Below are 21,691 nucleotides of genomic sequence, written 5' to 3' on the forward strand. Positions count from 1 at the left end.
TATTTCAGGAGGAAAGGACAAACTTTCAGGGAGCCACAGCTAGTGAGTAGGGCAAGTGGTCAAAGTGCCGGTTGTTCTTCCTCTGATGTTTCAGGGTGTTAGACCGGGACTGTGAACTCTTCTGCTGAAACACCTATTTGCTTTCTGGGTCATAGCGGGAGACCCAGCTCTTATTACCAGTGCTCCTTGACATGAAAGTCAGTTCAGTTTGACACAGAAGGAAGAAAGATGTTTGCTCTCTGAAAAGTCCGAGTGCAACTGGTCAGAACAGAACTTCCACAGAGAAAAAAAAAAATCCCTGGAGCACCTTAAAAGAGGAGACTGATCAAATTTACAAGTTTGACACAACTTTCTGATTACACCATGCACCTCAGTATTATGCTCAAGCATCTTAACACAAAAAAGTTAATTAGACCACCAAAAAAACCCAGACTTTGGAGGAAGTGTTACACCAGCTGCTTTTTTTTTTTGTTACATTTTGCCTTTAACCTCATTTTCCATTGATGATGAAATGTCAAGACACCTTTGTGATTTGCATTACTGCAGCTTTTTTGCACAAACTAAGCAGTCCCGGTGGCTCCCTGAGCAACAGCGTCTCTGTTTGGCATCACTGATGTTACAATATGCAAGATACTGTGCTCAAAGACATAACAAGCTAAAAAACACTGACTGCACTCCATGGACATCCTGTGCTAGGGCAGATTTTTAACATAAAAACAAAACAAGACTCCCTTTTTTATGTCATGTCACTTCTTACCAGTAAGTAGCCAGTGGCAGGGTCAGCTGTCATGGCCTCATTCTGAAAAGTGTTGGCCTGAACCAGCTCCTCCTCCTCCCTCCTGTCCTTCTCTCCAGCATCATCATCATCCAGCTCATCCAGGCTCTGAGAGAAGATGGTAATAGACAAAATTAGAAAATGGCATTTACTGACATCAGTGATTACCTGTGGTGTCACATCAATTTGCACTAGCTAAGCATTCAAGGACAGACCTTCTGAAGAATGATAAAGTGAATACATTTTTATAAATAAGACCTGCTTGTTTCTTGAAGCAAAAAAGGGGGGAAATTACAATATCAGCCCAGAATTTGCAATTGGTGAATCCCTAGTGCATCCACCACTTGCTAGTGGTGAATACACTAGTTATTTGTGCCACACGGTAGCTCCCTCACATTACTCAAGCGGCGTATTTCCAGTTTTTTGGACCATTTCCTGCCGTGTACTGCTTGTGCAAAGGGAAAAGTTCAGACAATGCAATGACCTAATTTTCCCAATCATGTCAAGAATTCATCTCTGAAAATGGCTGCAGGGCAGATTCTGTCTGACTTTTTATTATTTTGTATAAAAATATGCTCGGCTTGTTAGTTGCCCTTTTACACATGGCTAAAATGTCAGTCCCGTCCCCCCCAAAACAGAAATGCTGCTTTGAAAATCAGCTTTCATAAATTCTTTATTCTGATCTGAACCTTTTTCTTTACTTAGCATTCACCACGAACATCCACCCATTCCTATTTAGGATTAGCGTACAACCAAAGCAACCCAACCGCCAATGCTTAACAGGTCACTGGTGACCTGATGGATGTTAACAGGTTAAAAGAAATCAGTTCCCTGGAGAAAGTCATCGGTAACTTGCTCATTTCGTGGCATTTGTGTGCACTGACAGATGCACGGTGATAAGCAAGGTCATTCCCACAGTAACCGCAATACTGACCTCTGGCTTAACACAACCAGGGTCTCCTCTTAATCCTCTTAAGACATGGTCACATTCACTTCCAGGAATCCCTGAGGAGCTGCAGCTCAAAACTACCCTAACACCAGATGGACTCTAGTAAGGCAACAGGAAAACAGTCTGTACTGGGCCTTTCACCTCCTGGGGACAGACAGGGGGGATTTTTGACGAGTGGAATGTCCCTTGAAAACAATAAAAGACATGTATAAACATCCCGAGCACAAACATCTCTTTGACAGAGGAGAAGGGAGGGAGCTTTCATCATTGAGGCAGAGATCTTTCCCATTGCCTGGGAAAACCTCCAACTTTACTTCTGATAATCTTATTATTTTTTTTTTATCCTAAAATATGTACACAGCCCCAGCTTCCTATTTGAATTAATTCACAATGAGACGTAGTGTGACGGAGTTACTGGGTTCATCTGTCAGGAGAGGTGAAGACACATTGCACGAACACAGCTCAGCACTGACGGCTGGATCGTGACACGAGGCAGAGATCAGGGCCAAACTCCCAGAGGGGCACAATGCAAACCGGGCTTTCCTGTTTTACTCCGCAGGGTGAACAAAAGATGGCTGCCCAGCAGACCCTTCAGAGGTAAAAATAGCCTTACAAGGTTAAAGAGGAATGCAGTCATTTGCAAGGCCTTTCCTGCCAAATGGTTTATCAGTTGTCCTTGGGGAAAATGCCAGCTCCTTTCGATTCTCACTCAGAGCTTAATGCTAGCACTCTCCTCCACCTCTTCCCTCACCCGTACTCATTATCTCTCACATGCACGTAGGGGTAGCCAAGCCCTGAAATAAGTATTCTCATATTTATCTCAGTGATTTTGATTTTCATAGTGTGATGTTGCATTAGGTTACTATTTTTTACTCTATATTGTATCCATATATATGCACACAGGCCTACACATAAAATGTTTTCTGCTGCAATATATCATTCTAAACTTGATGAGGCATAATAAAAAAAAAAAGATCAAGAGCAACGATGTATGGGAAATAAAAGGTTTTGGGATTTGTAAAAGAAAAAAAAAAAAAAAGAAAGACATAAAACAATTCTGACTGCGTCCGCGCAGAGTCGATTGCACAATGACTAACCACTCTGCTATGCACAAACTTTCCTAAAATGTGGAATTAGGAATCTCAAAGTTTGTTTTGGAAAGATATGCAGCCCACTTTGCTCGCTAGCATTCCAAATTGCTGTGCATTTTTTTTTTTTTTTTTTAAATATTCCAGCTAAAGAGAAAAGATATCTGTATGCATCCATATAAGGGGTGTTTTTGCTCCTGACATCATCAGAAAGTGTTTATTTTTCTGGCCAGTTTCTTACCTCGGGCAGCTGACAAAAGTACTGAAAGTGCTGAAGGATGAGCGTCCAGGGCATTAACTGTGAATGTTTTAAGCAATGTTTTCAACTTCAGCATTATAGATAATTTCTTCAGCCCAAATATTGTCACAGAAATAATGCAATGTTCTTTAGAATCACTGTAGGGGACTCAAGAATCCCCCACTTTGACAGATCATTCTCCTTAAGTTTGTACATGTAAGTACACATTTATAGCAAGCGATGTCAGTCCATTCTCTACATATTTTGAAAACATTTCATTTTTCTATATACAAATGATATCATCTGGTATGCATTTAATATTTTACAGACAATTTTATACACACTTCACTGGGCTAAAGTTAACTTATTTAGATTATGTTTTAAATTAAGAAATGATCCAGAAGGAGAGTGAAGACATGTGCCCCCCCCTCCCAGAATGGTAATTTTACTGTCTCCTACTCTAAATTGTAATCAGTTTTGGAAAGTTGAGTGCACGCTGCCCAGATGGGACCGATTATCTGCGGGAGAAGCACTTTTTACACAACGCTAACCCCTAATTAAGATTAAAAAAATATACTGAATATTCCAACACTATTAAATACTGAGCCAAAATTTAATTAAAAGTAAAACACAGCCAAAAGTCAAAGTGCATAAATAAAGAGGTATCAGTTTTTGTAAGGATGATATCAAAAAAGATCATTAAAAACTTGAGTGTGAGACGAGGCCAGATCTCCAGAATCCTCTCTGCTTCCTGTTTACAAAAGGACCAAGTGTCAGGGCCTCACAGAAGTGTTTACTTAAGAAAAGCACATATCCTGCCTCAAGGCCTTTGTCCGTCACTCTCTCTCTCTATGAAGAATTAAAGAAGCTACATCTGGAGCAGAGCTTCATGGTCTATTGGAATGTCTGTTGTGGTTGGAAAGTCTCTCCATGGGGAGGAAAATGATCACTCATCTATTCTAAAACTCCATCTCTGGCAGCAACTACGTGAATGCTGCAGTCTCTGTGTGCAGCACAGCACGCTGTGCACTTTACTTCCCTGCTCCGGCATTTGCTTTTTAAATGACTGTCGTTTAAAAGTGATGCTGTGTGACTGTAGAACAGGTAAGAGGTGATGGGTTGCCAAAAAAAAAAAAAATGTCTACTTTCAAATCATCCATGTGAAAGAGACCATTCAATAAGATGTAAATAGAATGTTAATGTTTTTAAGTTATAGTATGCTAAAGTTTATTATTATTACTGAGTCTGCATTGTCACAAGCCAAACAAAGTGAACACACTATGATCTTGAGGAAAAAGAGAGCATTAATCCTCTCCATCTAACAGAGTAGCAGCAAAGGTCTGTTTTTTAAAAAGTAATCAGCAAATGAAACTGAGCACATTTCATTTGTGTAGGTGGTAACACTTTCACTCTTCTTTAGTCCTTTTTGCATAAGATAAACATCTGATTTTCAAATGCACAAATAAAACCCTCAAACTCCAGAGATTCAAAAGTTTCAAACTAAGTGCCCACAAAGAGCTTTTCAGCAGCGCTGACTCAGTTACAGCTGCAACGACTTCCATGGAAACCACTGCTGTAGCAATGCAAACATATATAACATATATAAACATATATAAATATACAGTGCAACTATAACTCAGCTTCTACTCTCTATAAACTGTTGTCTTTACATCAGTATCAACAATCTTGCAGACTTCTGGTGCTGGAAGCTTTCTGGTTTTCATTTGTAGTCTGAGCTCTTTCTTGAGCAGGCTTTGGTTTCATGCAGGGAAACAGCAGATATAGAGAGCAAAAGAGTGAATAAGCTACCATCTGACACATGTTTTTAAATACTAAAACTTTAGAGGTGAACATCTAATTGCTGTATAGTATGGTGTCCTAATCTGGTGGATCATACTCATAAATAACAATAAAAAAAACCCTGTGGAAATCTATTCTGAACATACATTCTGTCAAACAGCCAATGGCTCGACCACTTAGTCTTCAGATTTATCTCTAAACAAGCAAAGGGCACCTCCAACAAAAGGCACGCTTGTATACAGCAGACTTTAATGACTTGTGTGTATTAATCACCTGCCACTCGCCACAGCACAGTGACTTCATTAAGATGATCTATTAGGGAAGAGGTAAACTGACACACTGTTGCCCACTGTCTTTTAATCAAGACTGCCAGTCAGCTCAGGTAACGGCACAGACCGGCACAGCGCTGTGCTCAGGTATGGCAGAGATCAAAGAGAGGACATCCACCCCGGAGCTGCTGGCTGATTAATGCGACACTACCGGCTTGCCAAGGTCGCCATTAGGTGCAGCAGAGGTATGGCAACTCTGAGCAAGAGTGAGACATCTTTTGACCCCCCCCCCCCCAAAAAAAAAAAAAATACGACTGGATCATCACCAGGAAAAATATTACATTTAATTCTCCAAGGAAAATATTTTCTCTTGCTGTCTGTGGCCTCCAAGCAAAAAAATAATGTTTTCTTTAATCAAAGTTACTGGTATGCTGGAACAAAACGCTGAGAAGGAGAAGACACTAGATATGCGCTCTGGTCTTATTTTCACGTGCAAAGAGGGTGTATGCGTGTCCAGATCGCTCTAACAGGTTCAGGCCAAACAGCGTGGTTTGTTATAGTTTTACATACTGGCACAACCAGCATTTAGGGACAGGGGAGGACATAAAAGGCACATAAAAGCACCACTTCTCAAAACAACACGTCTGCCACCACTTCACTTATGATTTATAAAAATGAAAACCCGGTCCTATTATATCCATCCTTTCCAAAATCTCATGCCTTTGCATTTGGTTTAGGTCTCAAAATTGCACAAGAGGGCCTTTTTTGTTTTTGGAGATAGGGTTGTTTAGGGACAGAGTCAAGTCAAATAGCGTACAAGACGTTCCCAAGAATCAAAAGCTTTTATTGGCCTCAAAGCCCCAGGCTGCTTTCTTTAAAACAGTCTGTTTATCAAGCAAAAATCCTTTCACTCTTCAGCTTTGAATTTTGAGTCTTCTTGACCCTCATTTTCACTTTTAATCAGCACTTAGCCAGACCTCAAAACGAGTTCCCTTTACACGGGGGGTGCTGGAGAAGAGGAAGAAGAAGAAGAGGAAAAAAAATAGAGGTTTTCTGCAAACAAACAGAGATACGGCTGTTATTGTTGACCCAGAGAGCAGCATCAGCGTTCCTCAGGATGTGTCAGCCTGAGACGAAGGCCTGAGGGCCGGCCAGTTGGCCTCAGCAGGTCTGGGCAAAGGTCTTTGACTGTCTGTCTGACTATCAAAAGCTTTGATACATCTGTGGGAAACAACTCACTTGATGCTTTTAAGTTTGCCAAACTTGTTCTCTTGACTATAACCTCCACAGTAGGTTGGAACGGAGCACTGCTGGGCTTGTAAGCAGCCTGGCGAGAGTGTGTTTAAGTATGCGTTTGCAGGGTTGAGAGGCTAGCGGAGTATTTGCAGCTTTGGGGAGGGGTCACGCTGTTTAAATGGCACGTTAAACTCCAATACCACAGACCTCCACAGACAACCGCACGGCCCCTGCTCAGCCCTCAGCTCAGTGATGTGGGACTCGGTAAGGAGTCTGAAACTAGAGACAACATGAGATGTCGGTGTCTGCATGCACGTTGGTAGATATGCAGAAAGAAGCCACAGTTAAATAAATGTTAAATTGGATGCATTTGCATAAATATTTAAAATGTCAAGATTTCCCACAGAATTGTATTGCAGAGTCTGGTTCTAATTTTCAGTATTCTTAAGTACATTTTTATTGCCTCAAAAACAGCATCAGACTCTAAAACCAGGTTTATAGTTGATACGGGGAGTTAAAGGAAGCCCTGCCAGTTTCCTATTTTATTTATTTTCATTCATAGATTATAGTTCACCTGTTGATACCATAGCACTCAGTTCCCCAAAGGAATTTTATTAACTATCCAGCCACGGTGGCCAACGCAAAACCAACCACATAACTATATAACTGGGTCACCAAATAGTTGGCATTTAGTGAATAGAAGACTACTGCTGTGCAGCTGCCATTACAGGGTGAGTTACAGCGGACCCCACTGGACTCTGCACCCCACTCCTTGTTTGTTCGGTGAAGCTCAATCATAACAATAAGTTTGTCCTGATTGAGCTGAATTCACAGCTGGAATCTCCTGGAAAACACAGATTCAGGTCCAAATCTACTCTGATTCACATCTTTGTCTCAGGGGTCTTCAGGACTCGTCCAGACAATTAAACATTGCCGCCTTCGCCATTTGACACCTAAAATACTAGTATATAGTTACACTAGCTATTCTCATTTTAAACAATGGCCAATGCCAGTTAACTGCTGGTACTAAGACATTACGCAGCCACCAGCCTGGACCATTCCCCGACACACTAACAAGCTCAGTTCTGCAGTACTCTGGTGTACAAAAATCAAAGGTTTAAGGCTTATAATTGCCCAACCGGAACAATGTCTTAGCACTTTCTGCAAGAAAAGAAGGCTGCTGGTCCTAGCACTGATAATTTCAGCCCCAGTCTGTAAGTTGACAGTGTGTGTGCGTGTTATGCACAGTTCACAATACCACACATTTCAGTAACTTTTAAAATATGACTTATTTTAAATAGCTCAACACACAAAATCCATGCTTCTTGTTTAGTATGAACACACCATAACAACACAAGGAGTGAGGTACAAGCCGACGATGCAAAGCTGACCATTCAGACCTTTCTGTCTGCACACGGTCTCTTCAGCCACTGTAGCAGAGGTATTTTTTTCCTTTTTTGCAGCTACATAAGTAAATAAATATTGTAACGTACAACACTTTCAAAGACAGCTCTTGAACATGGATTAAGAGAAGCACATAGGAGGTCAGGAGAAGACCACAAATAACTCTCTTCCCTGCTTTAAAACAGGTTTACTTGACCCACACTGCAACTCTGACCCTCAGCAGACTGTCTCAGTCTCGTGGCAGTGACTCCTCTGCAAAAACCTACAGGCTTTAGAAGTAGTGCCATAGTAGGTTACCAGGATTTTATCAACATGAGCTTCCCCAGCTGAATATCAATCCAGCGACTCACTGCATCAATGAGAAAATACACGTGTTTCACCTGTCAGACAAAACAATTATTATCAATTTAAATCCAGCTGTGGATGATTTCTAAACTGCTCGTTCTAAGCATGAAATTAGGAGTTAAATGTAGGAAGTGAAATTGAGAGTACAGAATTAAAAAAAAAAAAGATGCATGACAGACTGTGTGTAAAACTGTAAAGTACTGTTAATGGCTGACATTAACCAATCTTGTTAAATGCCATGAAATTATTCAGGAATCATGAGGAAATTGTGTAATTATAGTTGTTCCTTGAATCACTGGTAAATAACTTGAATTTTATACAGATCTGATTAGTTTATTCAACTAGAGAGAATACAAAATTATCTCCATTCATGCAATAATCATGTATTTTAAAGCATGTAATCCAGCGCCACACGCACTGCAAATTTATGTCATGCGTCCATGATTTATGCATATACTATTGTGGTCTTCTTAAAGACGAACATCGTTTTTCAGCTTCCTGAACCCTGACCATTGTCTGCTCTTTGTTTCCTCTAAAGTATAAACATTGTCATCTCAGGAAACGAGAGAGCAGGCCTGCCCTCTGCCTCATTAACAACACTGACCTGGATCAGAGTGAAGGAGATGAGTTTTTTTTCCCCCAGTGGTATCAAACAGACACGTCTGTCACAGAAGCTTTGATGTTCAAGGCTTGGATTTCTCAGAAATTATTAATTAAAAATTATTCACCTTTTTATATATAGTGCTAAAGTTGAAAAAGCTAAGATTTAACAAAGCACAAAAAGGTTGAGTGGTCTGGAGAAAAAGTTAGGACAACAACAACAACAAAGAAGAGACCCTTTTTAACTCAGTGGTGCACTTTTTTTGAATTTTTATCAGTTAAGGGTTTCAGTGTTCTCCCTAGGTTTACTGCTGTGAGGGAGTGGATGGTGTACAGTCTCAACTCCAACCCTGATGAAACACCTGAATGCTGGCGTTATAGTTTCCACACGCAAATACATGAGGGTCTGCCCTTTTAGTCAGAGGGTGAGTGCAAGACACAGTGCAAATGTCGGTGTACCTTCCCAACACACTACAATTAACCACAACTGTGCATGTGCCTTTCAGGTAGATCAATTTTGCTTGAAAATAGTGATATGAAGGACTAATGCTCATCTGTGGTGTCTGGACTATAATCACAACCAAAGAGTTGTCATCAACTCAAGTAATGCTACCTTCTGTTCTTCCTGTCTCTCCTCTGCTATTGCTATCAGCACCAGCGCCACATTAGAGGGTAGGTATAAAAACTGGAGCACAAACCGATAACATACTCAAGTAAGATTTAAGTGTTACTGTACAGCAGTGATGGGATTGTTCAACACTGAAAGCTCACTACCAAAAAACAAAATGTGGCATACCTTTTAAAGAACTGGTCTTTGCAATGCTTACAAATATAGGAGCCGTTTAAGAGGAATATCAGTTTAAGTGTATACAATGATTAATGAAATATAAGCACCTTTATTCAGGAGAAAAGTGATAAATTTGGCAAATCTGGCAGCTAACAAAGGTTCAGCCATCCTGACAAGCCCATACAGACACTCATCCTCTTAATACATGACTCTGAGTAATAACTGCTTTTCTTGAAGCGCAGTAAGATAGTTTAAACATCTGCATGTCCCAACCACAGACCAAGATGCTTGTTACACAAGCCAGACAGAGATGGCGGGGGCAGGCTGGCGGTGAGGGCTGCTACAGCGTTTATCCCAGCAGCCTCTCCTGAGTCCTCTTTCCCAGTAATGAATCCTGTTCCTGCAAGCCAGCAGTAATAACGGGGTACCTTCTGCTCAAAGTACTGTGGCTGTGGAGGGAAGTGGTCCTGTGTTTTGTCTAACCCCTAATCTTGTTTTCGCCCCAGTGCTGGCATGCGTAGGCCTTCCTTCCTGTGACGATTTTTTTTTTTTGTTTGTTTTCATGGCTAAAGTCGTACCAAGCTGCATCATGATAATGGAGCTCCAGCACATTTACCTTTTTTTAGCAGAACAAAACCACGGCTACCCTGTTGTTATCCATCTTACTTCTCATTGTCCAAATACAAGCCGGATTGAGAAAACCACACAAGCTGCTAAAAAACATACAAAGGAAGAAGAGAGGAGCCAGAGGACAAGAGGGCACAGAGACATCATCAAACATCCTGCAGCTTTCTGACTGCAAAGTTAAGCCTTTAACCCAACAAGCTGGATTTTGTTCTCCCACAGCCTGTTAATTTTTAGTTTTTACTCTTAATATTACAGTAAAACAGGCTAAGGTGCTCACCAGAGGCCGCAGCTTCCCTGGATTAGTTACAGCTGGAGACTGCATGCTGATTTTAAGGGGACCTATTATGGTCACTGCAAGCTCTATATTTTTCCTTCTTGGACTCTAGTAGAGTAGCTTTGCATGATTGGCAGTTCAGCATAATTTATTTTATACTTGGTGTTGGTGCAGCCCCTCAGTTCATCCTCCATCTGAAATGAGCCACACTTTGCAAACAAGATTTGAATGGCAGGTGGGCGGGACTTCTGTGTTCACAGTCAGAGCTGAGGACTTGAGATGGCCATTAGGAATAACTGTTCACTGCAAAATAATTTGCATTATGGGAAAAAAAAAAAATCAAAACAGGGCCTATATAAGCAGTCTGAAGCCTGACCTTTCAGCTCACAGGGATTTCTTGCACATACACTAACCTCAATATTTGAAACTACAAATATAAATGGCAGAACATGTGGATGTGCATGTATGAAAGTATGGAAAACATGGACAGCTTTAAATGGTGAAAATATACTGTACATCTGACATTATGGGTGTTTGCCTTGTGACAAGGTAGATAGGAAGGATATCTTGTACAAAGGTAAGAGTTAATAGAGGCTGGAAGCCTATTAATTTACAATTGTCCTCTGTGGAATGAGTGGTATCTCCCCAAATTTACAACTGATCTCTACCCTGGCAGGTAACGCAATGACAAAAATGGTTTGTTTAACATCTGCTATCCTAAGCCATTCTTCTGTTTTACCAATAAAGCCTCCTGAGTATCTGGTCTACTTTGGAATCTGCCATAGCTTGAGCTCATCCATTTGGCAGAAGAGGAACAAGCACCGCTTTCAGACAGAGCGCTATTGTGTGAGCAGACCCTTCTCGTGATGGACATCTCACAAAGAGAAGAAATGCCCTGGGTCGGTGTGGAGCTCTGACACTTGGAGAGCAGAAATCTGTCCTGCCTCTCAGTTCACTGGGATTATCTAATGAATGTGGATCGGACAGAGAGCCAAGTGCCATTCAGTCCTTGCTGCCTTTCTGCTGGGCCATCGTGTTTCTTGGCTACTGCTGCTGGGTTTTCTTGGCCCAGGGCTCACGCTCATTCAGAGCTCTAACGACTCTGGGACTATTCAGGTTTCATAGACCTATCAAAAGAACCACAGACATGCTGGGCAGGAGTAAAGCCAGGTCCACTACATCCACGAAGCTACAAAAGTAGCAGCAGCAACTGAGGAGCATATAGATTTCACACACTGTGAGATTTATGACACTACAGCAAAATGTGTAATTTTTCACAAGCCTTTATACACTACAATCACATCCAGTGTTCAACACTAACAACTTCCAAGTCAATTTTCACAACATGCTGTGTAATTATGCTGCATATTCCAGAATTCAAAACAATGCCTAACACAAGCAATTATATTTACAGTTTACAAATGGTTACTCCCTCCTTGTTTGAGACTTGCATAAAATGGATTTGCCTATAAACAGATGACTCATCTCTACATGTACAGCAAAAGCGTTAGAGTAATTCCAGACAGCTGAATTTGGATTGCGGTTTTGCACGTTAATGTCTTAATAGGTTAAATTACAACAGGGTGAATAATTGGTTCCTTAGTTTCTGCATTCCAAAGCAAGGTGGTTTCATATTCTGCTATAGACATTAGTGCTGCAGATTACTGTGGAACACTTTCTTGTTGCTTTGCCTTTAGTTCATTAACTTTTCATTAAATTTTGTCACCTATTCTGCTTTAGTCTTACTGGTATTTGGAATTCCTATAGTATATTACTTGATAGTTATACTATATTGGTTAATGTTTTTACTTAGAATTGCAGATAACCTTTTTTATGCATTATTATTTGGGCCTTTTTTGCCTTTATTGGATAACACAGTGGAGAGCAGGCAGGAACGCAGTGACATACACAGCAAAGGGTCTCAGGTCGGAGTTGAACTACTGCATTGATCGTCTGTTTACCCTATGGGTAAAACTGGTACCCACAGAAACTTTTTTTTTTTAGCTCTTCACCCTCTAAAAATCCAAGATGGAGGACAGCCTAATTGCTGAATTAGAGGCTAGTCCACAAAACAATGGGTCATTTTACAGTGTCAGCAACCATCTTTCATATACAGTCTATAGAGTAAATTTAGGAGAATTAAGAGCCAAAAACTGCTGGCAAGTGCATTATGTAAGCCTCTTTAACATGGATGTTTTAACTTCACACTACAGTGCTTTTAAACAAGTTTCCCTGTCCTGCTTTCTACCACCCTCTGTTTTCATCACAGCTTTGGAGAAAACACTGAGAAAATTTACATAAATAAAATCACTTTTGAGAAAAATTTAACAGCAAATGCACAATGCAGGGAAAGCGAATAAAATATCAGTGAGGGAACTTCAACAACAACAAAAAAGACAACACAGAAGACTACAACTGAGATTGCTTGTGCTTGCTGACTGACTTGATTATGAAGAATATGAGAGAAGAAGCAGCAGCATGTCAGCCGAGCCCTCATTTTGTGTGTGTATGTGTGTTTTGAGTTTGCTGCCTGTCTGCCGGGCAGCTGGAGAGCAGTAGCAGCCTGAGGGCACCTGATGGCAGTGCTTAACCATCCGGTTTCCCGACCACCACCTGAACAACACACCTGGCTATAAAAAGGTTTTGTGGTTGTGTCACATCTCCTGGCAAACACAGCTGTTGCTGTCATGGAGTCTCACAGGTGAAAGATCAAAACACAGCCCTGAAAAAGTCTGGCGTAGCTGAATGGTGAGTAGGTGTGTGCAGGTGTCATTTTGCAGGTATTATTTTGAGCAAATTTCATCTCTGTGCAAGTTCTGTTGCCTTTTCCCTTATTAAAAAAAATAGAATGAGCAAAATAACTGTGGTAGATATTCTGCTGCATGTGCTGCATTATAACTTTTCATATGACAACATAAAGGCCAATATTGGCCTGTAATACCTTCCAACCAATACATACATAAGGCTCTAGTTTCTAGTCATAGGAAGCACTGAAATCAACCATTTCAATGCTCTTCTTCCACAATAAATATGCTAGAAAATCCAGTATGTCACCTGAAAAGTTCATTTACTGCTGCATGTCTTCTTGGCAGGCTCCAACTGTCCTAGAGTGCCACTATCATGTGTAACCGAACTCAAAATTAGTGGACTAACTTTATCAGATAACAAAATATGATTATCTAGACCAAAAAATTAGTGCCTGTAAACTTGCGTTTTTTTTTCATTATTACTACTAAACTTATCACTTCCGTGCATATTTCAAGTATTTGAATTATTTTTTCACTTTTAGATAAAGAAAAGTTTAAATTCTTCTGTAATAAAATAAAATATAAATATAGAAGTTTATACTTGGGCCAGAGGGAAATTCTTTCCCTTCCAAAACAGGGGAATAAATTAGCATTCAATCAAACAGCACACAAAAACTGTGGTTCCCACAAGATGCCAGAGTACTGGGGTATTTGCTTAGAGCCTTGATCTCGTCATTAGTGAAGAATGGCCTGGAAAGCAAAGATTTCCTCCTGAGAATGTTTGCTTTTTCGCCATTTTAAAAGGTTTGGCTCGTCGGAGAGGAATTTCTGAGCCTAAATCACAGCCTAATTAAGGAGATAATGTCTCGTAGAAAAAATACAACAAGTACCTCTGGCAACCAGCGTACCCTGCAGCTTCAGAGCAGGTCACAATTCAATTATTTTAGACAGAGCATCTTGCTGTCTCTTAAAAATCAAATTTAGCAGTGGGATTAGGCTGCTTTACAGAAAATAAATTGCCTTCTTTGTCTTGTTAGCTCTGGATCATTCTGCATTTTCCACCACGTGCGGTTTCTTCTTTAAAAAAAAAAGAAGAAGAAGAAAAGGCACATATTTTCCTTTATGGAATAATTTTTACTGAAAAATCATACACATACATACACACACAAGCCTATACAAGACTACCATCTGGTAAACAACCCTAAGACCCATTGTGAGGTCCCAATCTACCATGCAACTGTATCCATCCGTTTCAACTCATTTTGTTCCCCTCATTTTGTTTGTTGTTATTAGAACCCTTTATTGTGTTAAAATATCACAAGACAAAATCTAAGCATTCACAGGATATGGCATTTCTATGGATTATTGACTGCATTTGTGGCTGAATCATTACAGAAAGAGTAATTCCATCCATATTGAACAATTTCAGGTTATTCCATGTTTGTTGATGTTATGCGGAAAATTCAAAAGCACAGATGATTAAAGCACAATAGTTACTGTTTCCCACACAGAGCCCACAGCTCACAGTCTTGTTATACTGCTGACTGCTCAGGTATCTATTTGTATTTTTTTCCGTTTACACAAGACAGTACATGACTGATTTAATATTTGGACAATCACAGCACTATTATTTTGAAAGTTCAGGTCAGGCCCCGGTCCTTCCTGTCTCGTGTTTCCCTACAAGTGGTCTGTGGGACACTGTTCTCTCAGTCCTCTTCGTCATTCTCGAGTCGCGCATCTCGAGGTCAGACAGAGTCCAACTTCAAGGTCTTGGACCGCATAAGGGGTTCATAGTTTTTGGAGATTTGCTGCAAGCTCAAGAGCCACGCTAACAAGATCCAAAAGCAGGTGGAGAACTGGTGCAGCTACGCAATAGCTCACTGAGGCTGCAGAGGCTAACAAGAACATCATCAGCTGTAGGCCAAGATGGTAGAATTGAGTCTGACTAGACAATGAGGAACTTAGTAGAGATGCACCTTCATCGTGCTCCTCTACATGTCAGAGTATATACACTCACAGGCCATTTCATTAGTTACACCCTGATAGCACTGGCTTGTACTGCCTTTTGCCTTCAGAGCAGTCTTAATTATTTGTGGCATAGCTTCAACAAGGTGCTGGAAACATTCCTCTGAGCTTTTAGTCCACATTGAAATGAGAGCATCACAAAGTTGCCGTAGAGTTCCCAACTGCGTACTCCCGTTCCACCACATCCCAAAGGTGCTCTATTGGATTGAGATCTTGTGACTGAGGAGGTCATTTGAGTGCAGTGAACTCCTCATTTTTGAGAAACCACTTTGAGAGGATTTCAGCTTTGTGGCATGATGTGTTAACCTGCTGGAAGCAGCCATCAAAAGATAAGTACACTGATCAAAATTCGATGGACAAGGTCAGCAGAAATCCTCAGGCTGTAACTTTGTATTTGTTATGACAGCAGGTAGGCTAATGATAGAAATATCCTGTTCAGATTGCAGAGTACTGCAGAGGCTTACTGACCCTACCTTCAGGTTGCTGAGTAATGTCTCATTTTTTGTCAGCTTTAGTTCATCAATAGAAGCTGTGGTCAGTGTGGGGCATGTAATAACCCCAAAAACTACATCAAATTGATGATAAATGGCATGAAAAACATTCAGTGCCTGTTAATGCTGGGTCTGCAGCTTTCATTTGTGACTCATGCTGCATGCCAACCTGCGTGGTTGAACCCATGGGTGGAATTCACTATTGAGCCTACTTTTAGCCCATAGGAGCAGCTTTTCCCCAACAAACAGCAGACTGAGTACCATCTACCTACCGCACAGCACAGCAGGAGAGGGGCCTCTGGGACAACTGTAGCTATGATTGACACGGCTTAGGAAGAAAAACAATGAGTGGAACACTTCTATTTAAAGCCTACATCTGCCAACCTATTCTCCATGCAATACCATTCCCCATTTTCATTTCTATTCATGACGACTCCTGTTGAGAGATGGACCATTCCAGGTGAAAGAGAGGAAAGCTGGCTAGCGGATACATCAAAAAGTTATTCAAAATAAAAAGTGGGTGACACCCAGAGAGCTCCTCATTCATGAATGGTGAAGTAAGAGGTTTTAGAAGGACGCATCTGTCAGAATCCATGTTTGAAACATGAACCAAGCCGTCTTGCTGGGAGGTACGACAGGCAATAACGTCACCAAAAACAAATTCCTAAACCATTTGGAACCATTTAAGACCAAAGTATGCATTGTTTACGCCTTTGTGCTTTTCTGTCTTCTCTTTGTAAACCAAGACAATTACAGGCTGTTAACACAGACTTGACCAATTTACTCTGCTTGTTTAAAAAAAAAAAAAAAAAAAAAGTTTGGTGTGGGCATGAGCTGGAGGGCAGGTGAAGTTTGATATGAGCCATTTGGGAAAGTGGAACAATAATCTGTTTTAATTACTGATCTTTATACATGAACTGTTACAAAAACAAAAGAAAATGGTTATGATGTGAAATACTGCTCTGTAAGGTCCAACAATAGTTTCAACTTTTCCACCAAGCAGTCCAACAACCAGTATTTAACAATAGGTCAAAGTACATCTGCAACATAGCTTCCCTGCCCCAGACTGTACACACCTGCTTGTAGGAATACACCACCACCTAACAACAACAAGGAAGGAGGCACTGCCCTGTGGTGCTTTTAACCAAATCAGCTTTCCAAGTTAACTATTTACCCAGCTGAATTCTCAAGACGGCAGATCACCAAATTCACCCCAGCAAATCATCAATAACTGATATGGTTGTCCAATCAGCTAATGTAAATAATCTAATGTAAATAAAGATTTAAACATTTAAAAATAAGTCCAGTTTAATCTGATCACACTAAACCAGGGACCTTGAAGCGCAGTTGCAGAGCTGCATGTGGTTTGTTTGCCCTTTGCTAGTATACCCAGTAGCTTTGACCATAAAACAAAAAAAAAAAAAGACTTTACATTCTGCATTTGTAAAAATGTGCTGCCCATACACATCTTCATTTTGCTGAGCCTCAGTCATGGTGGCTGGCATGAATGTGTAAGTCTGCACGTTTGAGGACAGTGTCACTTTTTTTGGGGGGGGAAGGGGGGGGGGGGGGGGGGGGGGGGGGGAATTTGCCTCTGTACACCACCACAATGGATTTTTAAAATCCAACAATCAAAACGTGACTAAGGTGATCAAACTTTTAGCTTTATTTTAGGGGCTTTAACAAAAGGTTTATATGAACTGTTTAGAAATTACAGCCATTTTTATACACACAGACCCACATTTTATTAAATGCCTTGAATCAAAGCTGAAAGTCTGCACAGTCACATATTTATTGTTTGCTATTCAATCCACTGTGGCGGTGTATGGAGGTGCTTCCCTCGTCTGCTCTTCTTCATGTTTATGAGCTCTCGTAAAAAGCCTGTTACAGGCCCGGTTATGCATCAACAGGGCAAGAAATCAGGTATTGCGCACGTCAACCCTTTTTTCCCCCCCTTCTTATCCAATAAAGTTTTTTTGTTTTGTTTTTTCTCATTTAAATCAAAAGCTTGGTGCAGGAAAGGTAACAAAAGCTAGTTTGCTTGAGTTCATGTCTAAGTGAAGTAGCTGAATAAACTCTGACAGTTTGATAACCACAGGACTGTGACAGTATATATGGGAATAATCATTTACAGAGGAAAAGCTACAAAAATAAATAAGAATCAAGGAAAAAGCAGAGGTTTATCTTTTCAATATGAAAATTACACACCACAGTAGCAAAGTGAGTTCTGCCCAATCCCAGACTCTCACAGACTCGCATACTTTAAGGTTATATCCTGCTAAGACCACGAGGGGCTTATGGCTGTCCCGCTCTCAAATCATCAATCCCTCTCTCACAGACATTTTGAGCCCTTTATGCCCACTTTACGCAAGTATGCATTTCTCCAGACTCTGCCTGAGGGAATTACCCACAGTTCATAGCATTGTGACGTTCAACACTCTTGCACTCAATCACTTACCAGGTGATGTCAATTTAGTCTGCCAGGGTTTAGTGCTCAGGCCTGCGAGTCCCTCGTTTTGGACGAAAGAGTAATCAGACTTAACAGCAAGTGGCGAGCCAGGTGTATCAGAGGAATTTCAATGAACTGCGAGCTGATCCCCAGAGTGACGGCAGTGGGACACTCATCGGGTTTCTGTGGGTTTGCTTTGGCAGGTTACACCACACTCTCTCCAGAGTCGACTCTTCTCACCAGCAGAGATGAGAAGCAAAGGAGGATTTTTTTTTTTTTAACCTGTGCAGCTGCCGAACATGAAAATTACATCTGGCAAAATGATTAAACTTGTGTGGTCACTGACCACTTTGGCCAAACAAGACTTGCTCTCCCATTGTAGATGTCCGTATAAGTGGAGGAAAAATCGAAAACTGCTGCTTCCAGGCCGAGGCATGGAGCCAAACCTTGGAGATTGTGTTGACTCTGCACCGAGACGAACGTGGGGGTGTGAGATTAATATGACAAGACAGGCTGCCGGGTCCCTGAACAGAACCAGTGTTCAATAAGTGAGCAGATATTATCTGAGGCATCACAATAAACAGACTCAGTCTCATTTCACTGGCAGGTACAATCTTATCTGACTTCAACAGACACATATCAAAACACAAGACAACAAAGATGCAGCAGAGAAGATGAAAGTGAGTGAGTCTGCTTGTGCGCTGGTGGGCTTCTCCTCTGCATGCTATACCCTCAGGCGGAGGACAAACAAAGGATGTTTTTGCCAAGGTTGGCATTTAACCAACTTCAGATGTAAGCACACAACAGAGATGTTACCTCCTCTTCTTCTCTTGTTGTCTGCTTGCTACGTTTTGATGCTCGGTGGTACGTTAGAGATGCTAAAGGGCCAGAAAAGTGGCCCTGAGGTGGTGCAGATGGGGTAAAAATGTGTCTAAATTCCAAACCGCACACTAATAAACTGTGTACTGGTCTATTTTTCAGGATTGGGTTCGGCTTCATTTATTTCCCCCCTACATTAAGTTGCTATCATATACAGTTTTTTTATCGTCTCTTAGCAGCTCTCTGCTCTTCTCCCTCCGTGAGCCTCTTGTGAATATGTGTAGTCTGGCTTCTTTCCAGGCATCTGTGGTTTTAAGGGTTCAGCTCTCTGGAAGTTGCTCTATCCATATTCTTCTTAAATATTTGCATTTTTTTATTTAGCTAATATTATTACTGTTTTATTCTATAAAATATAAAAAAGTTATTTTGCTGCTGCTGCTATTTTACATTTATTTAGAGGAGAAACCTCGTGTGATCCAACACTATTTTCAGGACTCATTTTTGTATACATTAGTATTGTATGCATGCAAACCTGCAGACTGTTTATAAAAAGATGGCTGCAAACTCTAAGTCTAAAGTGTAATGTCCTCATTTTTTCCAAAGCAATTCATCTATAGTTTTACCTCTGAAATATTAGGTCATGTACAGCTTTCTGACTTAAAGCCAAACACAGTAAAGGATTAGTTCAATAATCAAAATTATGCATAATAACCTGTTGCTTCAAAGCACATCTTCACAATCATTACTATAATCTCCATTTCACATCATTTTTTTCCCTCTATAAAACAAACATTAAGTAACTTTAGTGGATCCTCTGATGTCTTTAAATGTATTTTTCTGAACAGACTTAAAATGTAGTTTGCAGTCTGAAAATAGGACACTGCAAAAGCTTTATGCTCAAAATAAACATATGGCACAGCATTACTGGAAGCTCTTCCACAGTGAGTGGGGGGGGTTGATGAAAGCAGAAAAAGAAGAAGAATTATGCATCTGTGTGTGTGTGTGTGTGTGTGTGTGTGTGTGTGTGTGTCTGCATCGGTCTGTGATTAGGTTATGTAACTCACTGGAGGTGACAGTGAGTTGCCTTTTACAGCTGTATGCCAGCGGCCCTGTCTTACCCATTACATCCGTTCCACCACTAACAGGGTCAAGACGGGGCCCTTATCTTTTGGGGGGCAAGGCTCTGTTTTTCAGAGCAGGCCAACTTTGCAGATGCCCTCCCTCCTCCTCAACGCTCAAGAGCCACAGCACACAGAGTAAACTCCACGCTACCATCTGCTCTCCTCAAGGCAAACTCTCTGGAGCAATCAACACTGCAATTTCCACCATAAAACAGTAGTTAAATGGATTTCCCTGTGGACAAACTGGAATTGGACCAGCAAACTGAAACAAGCAGTAAAGTCGACTACATCCCCCAGCTCTCGGTGCTAAAACAAGCAGCTAATTAATCTATAAATGGGGGAAAGGACTCGGTGCAGTTGCACAAATTACAAGAATTTCAGAAGAATTACTTTCTAATGAGTACTCCCAACTGAACTGGCTCCACAGGTTTCAAACAAAGCGATCAGACGGGTGCTCTCACGTAGCAAAGCAAGTAATCAAAGCAAACAGCACTTTCCCAGAATTATATTGACGTCATCAAGTACATGTGCAGATATACACGTGCAGAAAGAGGATGCTGGTCTCTACATTTATGAAAAGCCAATACTTTTTTTTTTTTGGTGTGTGTGTGTGTGTGTGTCTGTGTGTGCACGCGCGCACGTCTGTTTATGTATAGTGGCTTCAGGAACTAAAAGCATGTGGCACTGGAATAGCTAGGGCAAGTTTTTGTTAGGATATTGTACCCTGTTTTCATGTGTTTTATGTGGTTGTGTTTTGGATTACATAATGATACACTCTGTTTAGCCACATGTATTTATAGAGACTATTAAAAAAATAAATAAAAATTGACCCTTGTAACAGGAGGTGATCACGCGCCCTTTAGCAAAGAGGAAAGGCAAACAACCATATTAACCTTCATCGTCCACCTCTGGGAGTGGTTCTGTCTATTCACTGGTGTCTTTTATGCCACTTTAACTCTTAAATGACAAGGATCAAATTTATTTTGGTGCTAGTCTTTTGGGCACTGTGCTAAGAAGTGTGGTTTTGGTCATGACCTTGTACTTATTTTATCTTTACTGCGCTCGCTTATTTTGTCTTTAAAAGGCTTATCTTAAAGCACTTTGTTTTTGGAAAAGTTCCACATATCCAAATCTTACTTTGCCACCAATGTGATGCTGTGGAGTTAAAATATGTGAAAAAAAATGTTGACTAACATACTTTTCCAGGAACTGTATTCCCATTAATCCGATGGGCTCTGTTCACAAACACTGAGTACTCGCAAATCTGTGTGCAAAAGGTGCATTAGCGCTGCTTGATTAGGGAAAAAAATCATAATCACAATTATTTTGGTCCATACCGAGATCACAATACTCACAAAAATTGTGGATTTTCAGTTTTGTGGTCCAGCTCCTGCCAGCACTCGTTGGCCCCTGAAATCCAGATTCTTCTTAAAGTGCACATAGCACATTATTCAACAGAGTCAGTAAAACCGCCCATTTCTCCTTTACTTTGGTGCAGAGCGAGAATACTTCTACAATCCTTGCAGAGTAGTGAAGGAGGACCGTCGTCCTTGCTGTTTACAGGGGCTTCCTTCTAGCCAAAGTTAAAAGACGTGAAACTTGTTTGCGCCTCTGCACATGACACTGGTTGGTACATGACCACTACAA

General features: G+C 40.9%; 1 protein-coding gene across 2 annotated transcripts in view; it reads right to left on the reverse strand.

The window, feature by feature from the left end:
- pawr (PRKC, apoptosis, WT1, regulator) overlaps positions 1 to 21,691 on the reverse strand; it is a 69,325-nt gene that overhangs the window by 24,107 nt on the left and 23,527 nt on the right. For both annotated transcript variants that reach the window (XM_030720457.1, XM_030720458.1), the window contains exon 3: positions 758 to 883. In XM_030720457.1, coding sequence (XP_030576317.1) covers positions 758 to 883 — 126 coding nt within the window. The remainder of the gene's footprint in view (positions 1 to 757; positions 884 to 21,691) is intronic.

Source organism: Archocentrus centrarchus, chromosome 23 (genome assembly GCF_007364275.1).
Source record: "Archocentrus centrarchus isolate MPI-CPG fArcCen1 chromosome 23, fArcCen1, whole genome shotgun sequence".
In the NCBI taxonomy this organism is placed as follows: Eukaryota; Metazoa; Chordata; class Actinopteri; order Cichliformes; family Cichlidae; genus Archocentrus; species Archocentrus centrarchus.